The following is a 19,536-nucleotide window of genomic DNA, read 5'->3' as shown; positions in this document are numbered from 1 at the left end:
AAAGTTTGTAAGATGAAACAATGTTTCCCATAGGAATCAATGTAAAAGCAAATAATGCGTGCAAATCCTTCAGGAAAATCCCAAACTGTAGAAGGGAGGCGAACAGAGGGCAGGGAGGAGCAGCTAAAGGGGGCGGGTGGAAGAAGCAAGGCTAGGCTAAAGGGTGAATGGGAAGGAAGAAAGGCAAGGGGGGCGCCCCTCCCTTTTCTTTCTTAAAAAGACACTGTTTCAGTGCCTTTGCAAGCACGTTGTTCTCTGCAAAATCTTTCCTACTCCAAGCAACTTTTCTTTCTTCAAAAAAGGAGAAAAAAAGAAACCCCTTCATCCCAGGAGCAGCTGCTTGGGTTCGTAAGGTGAAAATAGTTCGGAAGAAGAGGCAAAAAATTTTTAAACACCGGGTTCATATCTTGAAAAGTTCGTTAGAAGAGGCGTTCATAAGATGAGGTACCACTGTATATTACAAGACAAAACTTGGCAGGACTGGTCAACTAGGCATTGGTCCAGAAAGCTGCTTGGCATTCAAACTTTTAATTTCAGCCAGTAGAAAGTAAGAATATCCCTTTAAATTGTTGAGAGTTGTCACAAATCAATATTGGAGTTGATGGCATATAAACAACAACAACAAAAAATTGACCAGGAAATGAAAAGAGAAACCAAGCACTATTTACATACAAAGATTTCAGAGCCTCTCCATCCATCCATCCATCCATCCATCCATCCATCCATCCATCCATCCATCCAACCTTCCATCCACCCATCCATCCACCCACCCACCCACCTCGGAAGGATGAATCAACCTTGAGCTGGTGATGAGATTTGAAACGCTGACCTGCAGATCTAGCAGTCGGCTTTAATGGCCTGCAGTACTGCACTCTACCCATTGTGCCACCTTGGCTCATTCCCATCTATTTAAGCATAGTCTGCTTAGCCTTTGAGAAATATTACCTGGTAGCTTGACGGTAACTTCAGTCCGGCCAGAAACCTCCTCTGCCAATTTATACCAGGCATGGTTAGGATTGAGCAGCCACTCTTCCACATGGCAGTAGTAGCTACCGCTGTCACTGACCTGTGCCCTCTGCACTGTCAGGCTGAAAAGACCCCCAGAGAGTGACCTCTCAAATTGCAATCTTCCCTTTAGGCCTTCTTCTTCCGCATAAGTGCCATACTCAAATACAGAGCTGTGAGTGGTCTTCAGAATGAGCTTCCCATCAGTGTCCGAGGGTCTATGAACATACCATAGGACTGCAAAATGAGAATCCGGGCTGGTTTGAGACTTGACAGAGCAATTCAGAGGGATAGGCTTATTTGCCACAAGAACAATACTCCGCTTTGATTTGCTGACCTGTAGCTTTGTTACTTGGAGGTGGTGCAATGGAGGAGAAGAAAGAGAGAAAAATGCATGGATCAATTAAATATACTGGAGATTTTACTATTGTGTTAAGCTTATGTACAAATTGTTGTTATACGACAAAATAATGTAATGCACTTTGCAGCTGTTTTATCAATGCTATACTGTCAGTGGTTCCCAAACTTGGCAACTTTAAGACATGTGGACTTCAACTCCCAGAATTCTCCGGCCAGCTACGCTGGGAGTTGAAGTCCCCAATTCTTAATGTTACCAAGTTTGGGAACCACTGCCAGAAATAAAATTCAAGCAACCTTGTTTCTTAACACCCATTTAAAACATAGTTAATATTTATATAAACATTTTCCCTATCTTTATATGTTTACTATGTAAAGAATCAGTTAATAATCTCTAGTTACTACTATATAAATATACACAGATAATAAAATGTATTTTTATAATACAATATTTTTTTTAAAAATTATCAATTAAATAAAGCAAAACTTTCTAAACGTTTTAGGACAATATAAATGCAGGGCATAAAATATATTAAAAGATCAAGAAGGTATAATTTTTTATTTCATTTTCCATTATTTGTATGCCATTTTAAGAAAAAAGTTAATTTCTTATTTTACTCATACTCTTTAACTTTCTTTCCCCTTTACCCACCAAAACGTTATTGAATACAATTTGGAACTAGCACTTCAGAATAATCAATCATATAAATAGATTTTCTTTAACACAATTTAAACCTTGGTTAGCGTACTTTTCGTATAACAATTAAAAATTTCAGCAAAAATTTGCTTCAGATACCAAACAAAAATTCGGATACCGAACAGAAATTTTTGGTTATTATTGTCCCTCACTCCCGCCCCCCTCTCCTTACCTCTTTACCCCTTACCCTCCCCATTGTCCCTCACCCCCCCCTTACCTCTTGCCTCTGTGCCTTCATCCCCTCGCCAGAGGAGCAGCTGGTGGTTGCGGCAGTGGCACTGGCAGCTTCCTTTCGAGGAACAGCAGCGCCAGGAACATCATATCTATACCCAGGCCCCCAGGTCCCCGCTGCCACAGCCAGTGTCCTCAAAGAGAAGCCGCCGCCGGGACCAGCAAACTCAGTGTCTGCTTCGTCATAGCCAAAGCAATGCTTTGCTGCTCCCATGGTGAGTGGAAAAAGCTAAGGAGAGGGGGGGGGGGAGTGAGGGACAATGGGGGGGGGGGGGGAGAGGAAAAAATCCTCAATTTCCAATTTTTCCCAAAAGAAATAAAGGCTGGGAACCAATTAAATCCATTTCCATTATTTCCTATGGGGAAAATTGTTTTGGATAACGACCATTTCGGTTAACAAACAACCTTCTGGAACGGATTGTGGTTGTTAACCGAGGTACCACTGTATTAGGTAATCTGTGATCTGTTGGTTATCCTTTCAGATATATTTTCTCACCTAACAGAGAATGCGCATCTAAACAATCAGAAGGTTGTTTGTTAACCGAAATGGTCCCTCTGTCAGCCATGGCCACATGACCCCCACTGACTTTTCCCCAAAGTTCCCCATTGACTTGTTGGAAGGCATCAAGGAACATTGCAAATGAGGATCGCATGATTATGGTGCAAAATAGCAATAGTACAGTGCTGCTAAAATGCCAACAATTTCAAAAAAACTCATTCCCACTGATATAAAGGGCCTTGATATTATGTAAGTTATTCCATTTGAGATACCTTGCTGAGAAAGTTTAGACCTATGATGTACCATTTTGTCCTGTTAAAGGTTACAGTCAGGAGAGTTTTAATAGATAGATTCCCCACTACTTTGGCTCTTTAAAACATCCCAAGATGTTTTAAAGTTGTATCACAATGTTATACCAGGCAATACTATGACTACTCTCTGACTTGAAACAATTGGTAAAGTATTTACTACACTCTACGTGTAATGATCAATGGAACTACATCTACATGGAAGAAGGTGTGAAGTGGAGTAACCCAAGGCTCTGTTTTAGGCCCAGTACTCTTCAACATCTTCATCAATGACCTGGACAAGTAGATTGCATCAAACTGGCAGGAATAGCCAATACTCTAAAAAATAGGCACAAAATACAGAAGAATCTTGACAAACTTGAACAATGGACGCTATCTAACAAAATGAAATTCAATGGTGAAAAAAGTAAGGTTCTATATTTAGGCAAGAAAAACAAAGTGCACAGCTACAGTATATGTGGTACAATAGTAGTAACTGTGAGAGAGATCTTGGACTCCTAGTGGACAACCATTTAAATATGAGCCAGCAGTGTGCAGCAGCTGTCAAAAAAGCCAACACAGTTCTAGGCTGCATTAACAGAGGGATAGAATCAAGATCACGTGAAGGCCTTGGTAAGGCCACAACTGGTAAGGCCACATTTGGAATACTGCATTCAGTTTTGGTCGCCACAATGCAAAAAGGATGTTGAGATTCTAGAAAAAGTTCAGAGAAGAGTGACAAACATGATTAGGGGATAAGAGGCTAAAACATATGAAGAACGTTTGCAAGAACTGGGCATGGCTAGTTTAAAGAAAAGAAAGACCGGAGAGACAGGATAGCAGTATTCCAATATCTCAAGAGTTGCCACAAAGAAGTGAAAGTCACACTATTCTCCAAAGCACCTGAGGGTAGAACAAGAAGCAACGGGTGGAAGCTGAACAAGAAGACAAGCAATTTAGAACTAAGAAGAAATTTCCTGACAGAGCAATGAATCAGTAGAACAGCTTGCCTCCAGAAGTTGTGGAAGCTCCAACACTGGAAGTTTTTAAGAAGATGCTGGACAATCATTTGTCTGAAGTAGTGTAGGGTTTCCGGTCTAAGCAGGAGGTTGGACTAGAAGATCTCCAAGGTCCCTTCCAACTCTGTTATTATTATTGTTATTATTATTTTCTACACATAATGTAAAAATAAAAAGTCCCTCTGAATACTAATCCAGGAACTTCCCCATTGTCTACATTAAAGGCAAAAATGTTGATATGACATTGTATGCATGCCCACACCCATTCTTTAGACCAGGGTTGTCAAGCTCCTGGCTTGCGGGCCTTATGCATCACTGTCTGGCCACATCCATCATCATCATCATCATCATCATCATCATCATCATCATCATCATCATCATCATTGTTTTGTTGTTGTTGCTGTTATCGTTGTTATTATTATTATTATTATTTATTTATTTATTTTTTATTATTATTTATTAGACTTGTATGCCGCCCCTCTCTGAAGACTCGGGGCAGCTCACAGAAGACAATGCAAAAACAATGTGTACAAATCTAATAATTAAAACTATAAGCTAAAATCCCATTATATTAAAAAGCAATCAATAACTCAATCACATCCTCACATAACATTTAATGGTCAGGAAAGGGGGGCATGATCGAACTGCCTCATGCCTGGCGACATAGATGGGTCTTGAGGCTCTTGCAAAAGACGAGGAGGGTGGGGGAAGTGCGAATCTCCAGAGGGAGCTGATTCCAGAGGGCCGGGGCTGCCACAGAGAAGTCTCTTCCCCTAGGTCCCGCCAGACAACATTGTCTGGTTGATGGGACCCGGACAAGGCCAACTCTGTGGGACCTAATCGGTCGCTGGGATTTGTGCGGCAGAAGGCGGTCCCATATGTAATCTGGTCCAGTGCCAGGTAGGGCTTTATATATACATCACCAACATTTTGAATTGTGCCCGGAAACCAATCAGCAGCCAATCCATGCCCGGTTTAACGAAGGGGAAAAAAGTTTCCAATATGACATGTGATGACATTCCTGCTCTAGACTGAGGGTATTTTTGTTAATGTTTTTAAACAATCACATGTACCCACCTGTGCATTAAAAGCCCCAACTCTATTAATCCTTGCTTGCTTATCTGCTATAAAAGTAGAGAAGAAATTGGGGATGGGGGGTGGGGTGGGGAGGAGAACGAGGAGAGGAAGAGGTAGTTCTCATGTTACAGTAATGGGAGTTTGTCTTTCTAATATAGGTTTATGCATCTCCGCAACACATTAGGAAGTTCCCCTGGAGCCTATATTGCTACTGGCTTTAATCAGTATGCTAATAAAGACTAGAAAGCTGTGCTAGGCAATTATGTGATATATAGACGAGTGAAGACCTTCTCACTTCTCTCTAGAGAATTTACTTTTCAGGGGGCTAGGCTCATGCCAAGCAGATACTTTCCAACTTACCAGTTTAAGAGACGTCCTCTACCAAGTTCAAAGGAAAAAGGGGCATCCTTCCTTGCCCCTCCAGTCCTCCAAGTTTCAGAATGAAAAACAACCAATGGACACACACACAAAAAGAAAGAAAAAAAAATCCTACTTCTCCCATTGCTGTTTCTACTCCCCTAGTTTATTTTTAATTGGTACTGGATTATTTTCTGGCACTGTTGCTAAGGGAGCATCAGTTGCTATAACCTCAGTTGCTATAGTAACTATATGTTAAGTGTGGAGCTGTAACGCTGTTATTAAAGCAGTACACATACAATCCCAAGCATTATGCCTCTTTACATATGTGTAGACCTAACATATGCAGTTCCTATATTTGTGGGAATATGCCGCAGTTGCATAGGGCAAATACTGGAGCAATACAAATCCTCCCTCCATTCCATCCTTTATTCCCTTTTTCCTAAATTAATAGGAAGATAGAAAAATTAGAGTCTTTTTGATAGAAGTCCATGAGCTGAAAAAAAGAGAATCCATAGTTCTACAGTTGGCATCATGTTGTGATAGCTTTGCACCACCCGGTGGCCCATTATTGAAAAATTAAATGTTTTTGCTTTTGAATGACAATTGTCATTATGTTGTCCAGAAAACTATGGAAATGATTTCGAAGGTAATAATTTTAATCAGGCTTGGGTCCAGTAAATGGTAACATTTCACACAACTTGGCTTCAAATTGTTCATTGGGAAAACCATCTCAGCTTATTACCAAAGTTCTACAACAGGCTCTAATTTGAGGGCTGTACACTAGAATAGAATAGAATAGAATAGAATTTTTATTGGCCAAGTGTGATTGGACACACAAGGAATTTGTCTTGGTGCATATGCTCTCAGTGTACATAAAATAAAATACACATTTGTCAAGAATCATGTGGTACGACACTTAATGATTGTCATAGGGGTCAAATAAGCAATGAAAAAGCCATATTAATAAAAATCTTAGGATATAAGCAACAAGTTACAGTCATACAGTCAAAATGGGAGGAAATGGGTGATAGGAATGATGAGAAAAACTAGTAGAATAGAAGTGCAGATTTAGTAGAAAGTCTGACAGTGTTGAGGGAATTATTTGTTTAGTAGAGTGATGGCGTTCAGAAAAAAACTGTTCTTGTGTCTAGTTGTCTTGGTGTGCAGTGCTCTGTAGCGACATTTTGAGGGTAGGAGTTGAAACAATTTGTGTCCAGGATGTGAGGGGTCAGTAAATATTTTCCCCGCCCTCTTTTTGACTCGTGCAGTATACAGGTCCTCAATGGAAGGCAGGTTGGCAGCAATTGTTTTTTCTGCAGTTCTGATTATCCTCTGAAGTCTGTGTTGGTCCTGTTGGGTTGCAGCATCAAACCAAACAGTTATAGAGGTGCAGATGACAGACTCAATGATTCCTCTGTAGAACTGTATCAGCAGCTTCTTGGGCAGTTTGAGCTTCCTGAGCTGGTGCAGAAAGAACATTCTTTGTTGTCTTTTTTTTATGATGTTTTTGATGTTAGGTGACCATTTTAGGTCTTGAGATATGATAGAACCTAGAAATTTGAAGGTCTCTACTGTTGATACTGTGTTGTCTAGTATTGTGAGAGGTGGAAGGGTTTCTCTTAAAGTCTACCACCATTTCTACGGTTTTGAGTATGTTCAGTTCTAAATTGTTCTGGTCACACCACAAGGATAGTTGTTCAACTTCCCATCTGTATGCGGATTCATCATTGTCTTGAATAAGTCCGATCACTGTTGTATCATCTGCAAACTTCAGTAGTTTAACAGATGGATCGTTTGAGATGCAGTTATTAACGAACTCAAGCAATCCATGCCAGTCTCAGCCTCCCGCAGGTTGGATTACAGGCTTGCGCTACTAAGCCCGGCTATGGGTCTGCTTTCCATTTCCAATAGCTATGATGGTGCTTAGTGTCTCTGCTTTTTATTTTCTTTTTTACAGATTTTAATGCTAAAAATGCATCATCTCACATGAAAGGCATAGGATCTCAATACAGCACAGTAGCTTTACATTTTTAATGTTTCTTTGAAGGGAGCAGGGAATTTTTTTTAGCCCAAGATAATACATTTTTGTCTTTTGGGTATTGCATTTCTGTACTGAAATACAGACACGGAACACCAAAATATCAGCTTGATTTTGTTTCATAGCAATATAAGGTGTACAAATGGGACATTAAGCCTCTGCAAGATTTAGGTACTCTTTCATATTTTAAAATATCTCAGTCTTGCGACAAAGAAACAAACATGTCTACTATAGGGGCTACAATAGAGTGGTGGCAAGCTGATATGAACTCAAAGCTACAGATTATATACCATTGCATTAAAAAATGTTCATTCTTCCACGATCTGACAGAGAAATCATTTGCACTTATCATGGTATTAGCACATCACAGCATTATGGATGAACTTCTTGGAAGAGAGTATATATTCTGCCAGTCAGGTACAATTTTCCATTTGTGCTTAGGTGGAAAAAGTGAAAGCAACTATACCAGGATATTAAATGACAGAAATCAAAGATAAATTGGCATATCTATCATTGGCCACAGCTGGATTTAGAAATAATTCATATCCAATGAAAAATACTACAGTAGTATAAAGCTTTGTACGAAAAGGCATAGAAATTCTATTACGGGTGATCAAAGAGATGTGTATTCCTTTAAGTAGATACATAATGCATTTGAATCCATATGAAAAGCTATAGCTGTTCCACAATTTTCAGTAGCTCAGTTATCTTCTTGCAAGAAAATTAATTAGTTGCAATCTCACTACCACCAAATCAATAGAGGAGGTAGATAAATGTTGGCTCTGCTTATGCTGTCAGTGACACTAAGAAACCAAGTCTTCCACATAGCAATAGCTCAATAGGCAAGGGCAAAAAGACAAATACTGTATCTCAAGAAAATAATGAGTGCTCAATCCAATGATTTAAAGAATATTCACTCACTTGAAAAAAGTAAGCAAAAGAAACAGGGGACATATATTGGCACCTGAGTCATCAGATGTAATTATGATTGTATTGTGGCTTTTATATACAGTAATACCTCATCTTACGAACCTAATTGGTTCCCGGGGGAGGTTCGTAAGACGAAAAGTTCGTAAGACGAAACATTGTTTCCCATAGGAAACAATGTAAAATCAATTAATCTGTGCAACAAAAAAAAACCAGCCGGGGGGCTTCTCAGCGGCCTCCCGAACCTGAACTTTTGCCGAACTTCCGGGTTCGGGTTTCGGGAGGACGCTGGGAAGCCCCCCGGCTGTTTCAAAAAGTGACAGCTGGGCGGCGGGGTTTCTCGGCGGCGGCGGGTTCATAAGAAGAAAAAAGTTCATAAGAAGAGGCAAAAAATTTCTGAACCTCGGGTTTGTATCTCGGGTTGTTCGTAAGACGAAGGGTTCGTATCATGAGGTACCACTGTATTTTTAACTTAAATATTATATGAAATTGTATACTCTTGAATTCATAGTAAGGAAATATCAATTGTTATTTCTGTTGTTATCAAAATAGGGAATTTCTCTCTTTGTCCAAAAGAAAATGAATAAAATGAACAAATCCACCGATACAACTTTGGTCTCAACACATACACACACCCCTCTTAACTGATTTGGGTACTGAAGGTTGCAAACAGATAGAAGAAGTTTAATAACATATAGTTTTTGCTAAGGAAGCTAAATGAGAGAACCCAAAACATTTCATGTTGCATGGGCCACCCTGATTACACAACTCTCTATGATCAAAATAAATATGCAGATATAAAATGTGCCCTCAGTTTTCTTTCTGATAATACGAATTGTTCTTTTAAAATTCTTGAATTTGGAGGATAGAAGTCTTAAACCTGGCACAGGTTATTAAACATTTTTCTGCTATTTTTAATGCATATTCTCTCATGAGTCAGTTTGGTCTAGTGCAGAGATGTCAAGCTTGATTTCATTGAGGGTTGTACCAGGGTTTTGTTTGACCTCTTGGGCCTGGGGTGCACGTGATCAGGATGGGCATGGTCATCTAGACATCACTTGTGTTCTGGGCGCCTCTGGCGTGAGTGGTCTGCCAGCAAAAGCAGGCTCCTGTGCTCTGTTTTTGGCTGGGATGGCCTCCTGTAACCCTCTGCTAGGGAAAATGGAGTGCAGGAGGATCACACATGGCCCTCCAGCTCATTTTCCCCAACAGAGGCACTGTGGGTTGGTCCTTTGCTATTTGCAGGGCAGCCCCACAGGGCAGATCTAAGCATCCTGTGGGCTGAATTTGGCCCATGGGCCTGAAGTTTGACAACCGTGGTCAAGTGCTCGAGGCACTAGGCTAGAAACTAGGAGACTGAGTTCAAATCCAACCTTAGCCATGAAAGCCAATTGAATGACCTTGGGCCAGTCATTTTTTCTCATTCCATTCCACCCCACTAGGATGTTGTTTTGGGGAAAATGGGAGGATGCATTATTAGGTATGTTTGCTACCTTGAGTTATTTGTAAAAATAATATAAGTGGGGAATAAATAAATATATAAATATATATGAGATAAAAAGAAGGAAAAAACCCCATACCTTTCCCCTAATTCGCCATCCATTACTGTGTCCTAATTAACCAATAATTAATCTAGCTAAACTACTGGTAAAATGTTCCATATAGAAGTGAAAGAATACTTGTTCAAGAACTTAAAGAGAAGTGGGGGAGATGATGAGAAAGATGCTGATATATAGACACAGCAGCACTAAAACGTGATACAGAATGCCATGGGAAACCAGTATGTAATAAAGAGAGTCAAAGTCTGTTTTGTCCTACTTTGAAGGTACTCTTCCCTGGAGGCTAGCAATCTTCAAAGACAGCTTTCTCTTACAGAGAACTTATGAAATATTACAAAGTTTCCCAGTACTTGCCCTAGTTTTATAGTCTCTGACAGAATTTGGTGTTTTTGATGTAGGAGAATGAAGGACAACGGGGTAGGCAACAACAAAAAGTTGAGAAGAGCTGTTATGAAGAATTCTCATTTGTATGTTCATGACACATGTTTATAACTTAAATGAATTTCAGAAATAGTCAAATTATTGACGAGCGTCCTGCTTGATCCACAGCTAACAGAGAACCATCTTTCGGCTGTGGCGAGGAGGGTGGTTGCCCAGGTTCACCTGGTGTACCAGTTGCGGCCCTATTTGGACCGGGAGTCACTGCTCACAGTCACTCATGCCCTCATCACCTCGAGGTTCAACTACTGCAACGCTCTCTACATGGGGCTACCTTTGAAGAGTGTTTGGAAACTTCAGATCGTGCAGAATGCGGCCGCGAGAGCTATCATAGGGCTACCTATATTTGCCCACGTCTCTCCAACACTCCGCGACCTGCATCGGCTCCAGATCAGTTTCCGGTGACAATTTAAAGTGTTGGTAATGACCTATAAAGCCCTACATGGCATTGGACCAGAATACTTCCGGAACCGTCTTCTGCCGCATGAATCCCAGCGACCAATTAAGTCCCACAGAGTTGGCCTTCTTTGGGTCCCGTCAACTAAACAATGTCGGTTGGTGGGCCCCACTCTCCTTCTCTGTGGCCGCCCCGGCCCTTTGGAATCAACTTCCCCTAGAGATTAAAACCGCCCCCATCCTCCTTGCCTTTCGTAAATTGTTAAAGACCCACCTATGTCGCCAGCCATGGGAGAATTAAGATACCCCCAGGCATATATAGTTTATGCATGGAATGATTGTGTTGGATGGTTTTAATGTTGGGGTTTTAAATGTTTTTTAATATTAGATTTGTTATACTGTGTTATTTTGTTGTGAGCCGCTCTGAGTCCACGGAGAGGGGCGGCATACAAATCTAATACATAATAATAATAATAATAATAATAATTATAATAATAATAATAATACAGTGATCCCCCGATCATTAGGTTTAGGTTTAGGTTTATTGGATTTATATGCCGCCCCTCTCCGCAAACTCGGGGCGGCTCACAACAATAATAAAAAACAGTACAGTACACAATACCAGGTTCCGTTCCAGGACCCCCCACAATGAGCGGGTTTTCGCGAAGTAGCGCTGCGGAAGTAAAAACACCATCTGCGCATGCGCAGATGGTGTTTTTACTTCCGTCGCAGCAGCGAGGAGCCGAAGATTGGGGTTTCCCCGCCTCCCACGCAAACTCCTCGCTGCTGCCGCGCCCGCCGTTCCAAGGTTGGGGGTCCGGGGGCTGCTAGCGAGCCCCCCATGTCGGTGGCGACGTTTTAAAACACCCGCGCGCCTTCCCAACTGAGCCCTCAAGCCAAGCGCAGAAGTTCGCCTTTGGCGCTTGGCTTGAGGGCTCAGTTGGGAAGGCGCGCGGGTGTTTTAAAACGTCGCCGCCGACATGGGGGGCTCGCTAGCACCCCCCCGAACCCCCAACCCGGGTTTGGGGGAGTGCTAGCAAGCCCCCCATGTCGGCGGCGACGTTTTAAAACACCCGCGCGCCTTCCCAACTGAGCCCTCAAGCCAAACGAACCCGGGTGGCCGGGCGAGCAGCGAGCGAACGGTGGGTGGCTGGGCGAAGGGCGGGCGAGCGGCGAACGGTGGGCGAGCGGGTGCTGGGGGGGGGCTTCTCGCCCTCACGCCAGCAAGAGGGGGAAGACCAGGGAAGCCGCCCAGCAGCTGATCTGCCCGGCACCATCTACGCATGCGTGGCCATAGAAAAAAAGGGCGCGCATGCGCAGATGGTGTTTTGACTTCCGGGTTGAAAAATCGCAAATTAGCCTGTTCGCAATGGTCGGGAACGCAATAACCGGGGGATCACTGTAATAATAATAATTATTATTATTAATAATAATAATAATTATTATTATTATTTTCCTTCCTAATTTCATGACATCATGCTTACTTTCACTCAATTTTCTTGGGAAGTATGTATTACACAAAATAAACTTTGAATCTGGACAATTCATGTTTGTTCTAGTACAGTGAAGAAAGTTTGTAGTGACAATGCATTCCCGTTTATATGTCATGAACATACAAATGAGAAGTATCTTACCACTGACTTTTTTCTAAAGTTGAGAGAGTGAGTGGTCACCTAGTTGGCTTTCACAGCTAAGGTGGGACTTAGAACTTTGAATCTGCTGTTTTCTAGTCTGGTGCCTTAATCACTACACTAAATTGGCTCCTGATGTGTATTTTATGAATATTTTCATTGTTACACATATTTTTAATAATTCTGCTACCTGGACTATTAATTCTTACATTCATCTATGCTTTAATACAATATTAATATCCACTGTGTTTTGATATTTATAATAATAAGTAAGGACTTTGTGAACTTCTTCCAAACATGCATAACTTTTATAATGTCAAATCTTAGGGAAATATATTCAGTCTCATAAAAGTTATTGCCAACGAAGGATGAAATATCTAAGCCAGCACCCAGATCAAAGTGAAATGTTAAGAGTTTCCTTGCCAAAGGTTCCCTCTTAGGGACCAGTATTCTTCAATATCTTCATAAATGACTTAGATGGGGGAATAGAAGGAGAACTCATCAAGTTTAAAAGCTCAGGATCTAAAAAGATCTTGATAGACTTGAATAATGGCCCTATCCAACAAAAGGATGGGGGGGACAACCCAAAGGTACAAGTACAGATTAGGTTAAACCTGGTTGAAAAACAGTAACTGTGAGAAGCCTTCATCCTCAGAAAGCAGGAACAATTTTAAAAACTTATACAAAGGATCTTGACAGCGTTGGAAATTTACATCACTATATCACATAGCGAGGCATCCTCACATTGAAATTCATTTTCTTATAGCAGTTATTTGTTTACAATTTACATTAAGAAGTCTGTCTGAAAGGCCATTGGCAAATGAAGGTACAGTTTGGGAATAATTAAACTGAAAAAGTAGCAAGAATGCACTCTACATGGGGCTACCTCTGAATAGTGTTCGGAAACCTCAGATCGTGCACAATGCAGCCGCGAGAGCAATCATGGGCTTTTCTAGATATGCCCATGTCTAGTCAACACTCCAAAGCCTGCACTGGTTGCCGATTAGTTTCCGGTCACAATTCAAAGTGTTGGTAATGACCTATAAAGCCCTACATGGCATCGGACCAGAATTCCTAAGGGACCGCCTTCTGCCGCATGAATCCCAGTGGCTGATTAGGTCCCACAGAGTCGGCCTTCTCTGGATCCTGTCGACTAAACAATGTCGTCTGGCGGGACCCAGGGGAAGAGCCTTCTCTGTGGTGGCCCCAGCCCTCTGGAATCAATTCCCCTGGAGATTCGAACTGCCCCCACCATCCTCGCCTTCCGCAAGACTCTGAAGACCCATTTATGTCACCAGGCATGGGGAGACTAATGCACTCCCTACTGACTAGTAAGATTGAGTATGGTATGGTTGTAGTATTGATTGTTTTTTTAATGATAGTGGGATTTTAATTTTAGTTTTAACCATTATATTTGTACTATATTGTTATTGTTGTTGTGAGCCGCCCCGAGTCCTCGGAAAGGGGCGGCATACAAATCTAATAAATAATAATTATTAAGAATGATACTGGGAAATTCCTTCCACCAGTGGAAAATAACAGCAAAGGAGGAACAGTTCATAATGAAGTCAATTTACTCTCTTTGAGAAAGCAATAATCAAACAAAAGTAATAGAATTAGAGACACAGGATGTATAAACAAATCCCTAAGATATGCAATAGCCCTGGCTGCTGCATGCACTATCCTCTTGCATAGCAGAAAAAAAAATTCCAACTCAAACTGCATTAACCATGGCAGAAATTGTATTAGAAAGCTGATGATACAATGAGAATATGAGCAAGAGATGCAGTGTTAGGTTGTGAAACTATTATTACTGCAGTTATTAACTTGTCATTTCACTCTAGTGTTCGGCTAACAATGAATTATTGCCTGAAAGCAGGCCAACATGATTGAATTACTACACAGAAAAGCTTTTAGATAAATATGAGCATTAACTCTTTGTGTAAGAGCCTTCAAGATCTCCCAAGAACTATGTACTGCATTTAAATGTTCATATCAGAAATTAGCTCATTTTCCAAAGAAATTTGTAATCAGCGTCATGTCTATTTCTTACCTACATTAGGTTAAAAAGAGGAATTTTTTAAACCAAAAACCATCCCCAAAATTACACTGTGCTCCCTGAACACACTGTTCAACATTTTTGCCTTTTAAAATATTTTTTTAAAAAAATATTTTTTATTAATTTTAAAATAAAGCTGCAAAACCATTCACATTTTATCAAGCTTTAAGTAGAGATTATTATAGAAGAGATGTTTGCTCAGGGCTGAGTTGTGGATTCCTTGGAGCTCTCCGATTTTGGTTGTTTCCTTGAAAAAGATTTTTTACTTGACCAGGTTACACCATCAGTATAAAAAGGATAACTTTATGACACTATAAATGGGTGAACATTACCATACAACAAAACCATCCCCCAAACAATTAACAGACTACCCAGCATCACTGTAATACACAAATGGCCTCTAAAACATTTTAAGCAAACAACAAAAAAACCCCAGTAGTTCAAAAAGAAAAAAAATAGAAGCCATCTGCAATATATAGAATAAGGACTGCAATAGTCACTATATATGTCAGACAGGTAGAAACTAGCAGAATGCATCCATTAACACAACTATCAGTCAAAAGACACATGGAAAATTCCTTAATCTCACTGTACATGGATAGATATTGACAAAATTGAATGGGTCCAAAGACGGCTACAAGAATGATGGAAGGTCTTAAGCATAAAACTTATGAGGAAAGACTTAATGAACTCAATCTGTATAGTCTGAAAGACAGAAGGAAAAGGGGGGACATGATCGAAACATTTAAATATGTTAAAGGGTTAAATAGGGTTCAGGAGGGAAGTGTTTTTAATAGGAAAGTGAACACAAGAACAAGGGGACACAATCTGAAGTTAGTTGGGGGAAGATCAAAGGCAACATGAGAAAATATTATTTTACTGAAAGAGTAGTAGATCCTTGGAACAAACTTCCAGCAGACGTGGTTGGTAAATCCACAGTAACCGAATTTAAACATGCCTGGGATAAACATATATCCATTGTAAGATAAAATACAGGAAATAGTATAAGGGCAGACTAGATGGACCATGAGGTCTTTTTCTGCCGTCAGTCTTCTATGTTTCTATGTTTCTAGATTCAATCTTAGCTTCAACTGTGAGCATCCTGGATCAAGGCAAATCCAAAAGCACTGTGGAATTCTTGGAATCTGTGTTGCCGGAGAGTGGAAATGGCTACCTGGAGATGGCGCCTTGCAAGGTGATTAGAGGATGCCTGAACTAGAATGTCATTCAGGTACACTGGACACCCACGGATAAGGGTCTCAGATGAGCTGAGACCACTGCCAAGATCTTCATGAAGACTATGGGGGCAAAGGAGAGGCCAAAGGGGAGAGCTCTGTACTGGAAATGCTTACCTGCATAGCAGAGCCAGAAGTACTGCCGGTGAAGATGGTCAATCGGTATTTGCTAGGTAAGCCTCAGCCAGGTCCAAGGAAGCCAGGAAATTGCCATGCCTTATGCATCCCAGGATAGACTGAAGGGAATGCTTTAGATCCAGAATGGCCCTCCATCCCCCAAGGCTTTGGGGACAACAAAGAGGATGGAAACTGGACCGCTTCATCCATAAGGGCTTTCTTGGAGGCCACCCTGGATATGGGGCATCAGATGAAAGACCTCGGGGGAAGGGAGAGAAACTCTAGAGAAAGCCCCTAATTATGTACAGAACCCATCTATCCTGGGTGGTTTGCTCCCAGACTGAGGCAAAGAGAGCAAATCAACACCCTACGGGAAGATTGGGAAGGACCTTATCTAGAGTGACACCCCCGGAAACATTTCCCAGGAAATTTGAGAGTGGTACAAAGGCCCAACCAGTTTCCTGCCATTCCCCCTTTAATCCTGGCCACCTCAGGCTTTTCTGGGCTGCCAGAGGAGCATTTCGGTGGCGCTTAAGGAGGCTTTGGCAGTCCAGAGCGAATGGAGCATTTTCCTTTCTCTGGGCGCTTGGAGAGGGAATAAAACACTTTGCTGTGGGGAGTCCAGGTTGCCTCCTAGAGCGTCTGGGTACGGAAAGGCAAAAGGGGGTGCTTCTCCCAGGCTGGATGAACTCGGCTTCAGACAAACCAAGCAGTCACCACAGTGAAGGAAAGGCGCCGGCTACAAAGCGAGCAAATGAGAGAAGAGGGGAGCCCTTCAGCATGGGAAGGAACAGGAAGCAGGTAGTAGCAGCAGCAGCAGCAGCCGCCTTTCAGTCAAAGGAGCGGAAGGTTCCCTCCTCTCGCCCGCTTGGGTTTCTCTCTCTGGCGCAGTGTATGGGAGGCAGCCTTGCACTGGGTATATGGGAGGCGCATGCTTCTCATCGCTGCCTCAGAGACCCTCTTTTTTTTTAAGCCTTAAAGTTTTGGATTTTTTTTATTGCCCTCACCTCACCTTCTTCCTTCTGCAGGGACTGTCCTCTTGCTTTTCTTCCTCCTCCTCCCACCCAAATTCCAAGCTTTTATTTCTTCCCTAATGGGTTTGCATGCATTTTTTGCTTTTACATTGATTCCAATGGGAAAAATTGCTTCTACTTACAAACTTTTCTACTTAAGAACATGGTCACGGAATGGATTAAGTTCTTAAGTAGAGGTACCACTGTAGTTTGATAATATACATATTATCAAATACATACTTCTGACTGACTGAATGAATAAATAAATAAAATATACATATACTAAAAATTCCAATGGGCATCACATCTTTTTTCTTATTTTTCGCCAAAACAAATTTTCTTTCAATCTTAATTATAATCTAGTTCATCTATACTGAGATGTTAAAAAAAATAAGATTTAAGTTTTTGACCTCATACTTTCCTATCAGAAAAATAAAATGTTTTACGTACTCTCCAATTTTGTTTCAAAATATTCCAGAATAGATTTGCTGTTTCAATTATTCTTCCCACAGAAATAGCAGAATCAAGGGGAAAAAAAAATCTCCTGAGAGGGTTTTGCTATGTATGCATGCACTGACCTGGAGAAAAGGAGCAATCTATGTTTTACAAATGGAGACAGAATGATATACTCAGAAGGGTTTATACATCTTTCTCGATATAGCCCATTGTCCAGGAGAATAAATCTGTTCTATATAAAGTAGATGACCTGCTTCTCCCTTCTTCAATAACAATGTAACAGACTAACAGAGAAGGTACCTCACCTCTCCTTTTCAAATCTTTGTTTATTTTTTGTAATTTTAATATACAGTGGTACCTCATCTTACGAACGCCTCTTCTAACGAACATTTCAAGATACGAACCCAGTGTTTAAGATTTTTTTGCCTCTTCTTCCGAACTATTTTCACCTTACGAACCCAAGCAGCTGCAGCTGCGATGAAGGGGTTTATTTCCCCCCCCCCATTTTTTGAATAAAGAAAAGGGAGGGGCAGCTTGGAGGAGTAAAGATTTTGCATGCTTGCAAAGGCACTGAAACTGTGTCTTTTTAAGAAAGAAAAGGGAGGGGCAGCTTGGAGGAGTAAAGATTTTGCACGCTTGCAAAGGCACTGAAACTGTGTCTTTTTAAGAAAGAAAAGGGAGGGGCAGCTTGGAGGAGTAAAGATTTTGCATGCTTGCAAAGGCACTCAAACGGTGTCTTTGGAAGAAAGAAAAGGGAAGGGCGCCCCCCTTGCCTTTCTTCCTTCCCACTCACCCTTTAGCCTAGCCTTGCTTCTTCCACCCGCCCCCTTTCGCTGCTCCTTCCTGCCCTCTGTTCGCCTCCCTTCTAAAGTTTGGGATTTTCCTGAAGGATTTGCACGCATTATTTGCTTTTACATTGATTCCTATGGGAAACATTGTTTCATTTTACGAACTTTTCACCTTACGAACCTCCTCCTGGAACCAATGAAGTTCGTATGATGAGGTACCACTGTATTTCATATTTATTCTGATGTAAGCAGCTCCTTGTTGTCTGAATCGTGAGATGGGCAGCAAATAAATTTGAAAAACAAATATGAAGTTGTTTCAAGTCCGACTATTCTAATTAATTTGGTTTGGTTTACATTTTTGCTAGTTTTACTGAGTACGTTTATACCAATTTATCTTGCACCAAAACTGGGATGGTGATTTATGAACATTTGCTCCCACACAGGTAAAATGTCTGACCCACAAGCTTTAGAAGCTAATTACTCAAAAAATTGTGCTACCTGGGAAAATAAAACTGTCTCCTGAGTCAGAAGTTCTATGTAGACCACCAAAACCCTGTTGATCTTATCTAACCTAAAGCATCTAACAGTTTTTTTTCTCTTTTTATTTCAGTTTCAATCAATTTGCCTGTTCATTGGCCCATGGCTTTCAACGCCACCTTTATAGATTGAACAGTCATTAGCCACAATCCACATCCTGATGTAGAGACTGAATTCAGTGATTAATTAAGTACCACTCTTGGCTGTTTTTCAATTATATCCAGGTTTCCTTATAGATACAGCACCTAATTTTTCTACATGTATCTAAAAAGCTTTTCTTGTGTGCCAGTAGGAACTATTACAATTGGATGTGTTAGTGTATCTATAGGGATGGTTACATTTGGATAGCAACAGGACTTCATGACATTTCCGTTCAATGAATTCTAGGAATACAGTGATACCTTGTCTTACAAACTTAATTGGTTCTGGGACGAGGTTCTTAAGGTGAAAAGTTTGTAAGACGAAAAAATGTTTCCCATAGGAATCAATGGAAAAAGCGATTAATGCGTGCAAGCCCAAAATTCACCCCTTTTGCCAGCCTAAGCGCCCATTTTTCTGCTGCTGGGATTCCCCTGAGGCTCCCTTCCATGGGAAACCCCACCTCCGGACTTCTGTGTTTTTGCGATGCTGCAATTTCACTGAGGCTCCCCTCGCTGGGAAACACTACCTCTGAACTTCCATTGTCAGTGAAGCGCCCATTTTTGCACTGCTGTGATTCCCCTGCTGTGATTCCCCTGCAGCATCACAAAAACACGGAAGTCCAGAAGTGGGGTTTCCCATGGAGGGAAGCCTCAGGGGCATCCCAGCATC

General features: G+C 41.2%; 1 protein-coding gene across 2 annotated transcripts in view; it reads right to left on the bottom strand.

Moving 5' to 3' along the window:
- The window catches only part of IGSF3 (immunoglobulin superfamily member 3), a 118,503-nt gene that overhangs the window by 13,925 nt on the left and 85,042 nt on the right, over positions 1-19,536 (bottom strand). For both annotated transcript variants that reach the window (XM_070750212.1, XM_070750213.1), the window contains one exon: positions 946-1,356. In XM_070750212.1, the coding sequence (XP_070606313.1) occupies positions 946-1,356 (411 nt within the window). The remainder of the gene's footprint in view (positions 1-945; positions 1,357-19,536) is intronic.

Source organism: Erythrolamprus reginae, chromosome 4 (assembly GCF_031021105.1).
Source record: "Erythrolamprus reginae isolate rEryReg1 chromosome 4, rEryReg1.hap1, whole genome shotgun sequence".
In the NCBI taxonomy this organism is placed as follows: domain Eukaryota; kingdom Metazoa; phylum Chordata; class Lepidosauria; order Squamata; family Dipsadidae; genus Erythrolamprus; species Erythrolamprus reginae.
Note: the sequence above shows the minus strand (reverse complement) of the source record. Positions and strands in the feature narration are given on the sequence as shown.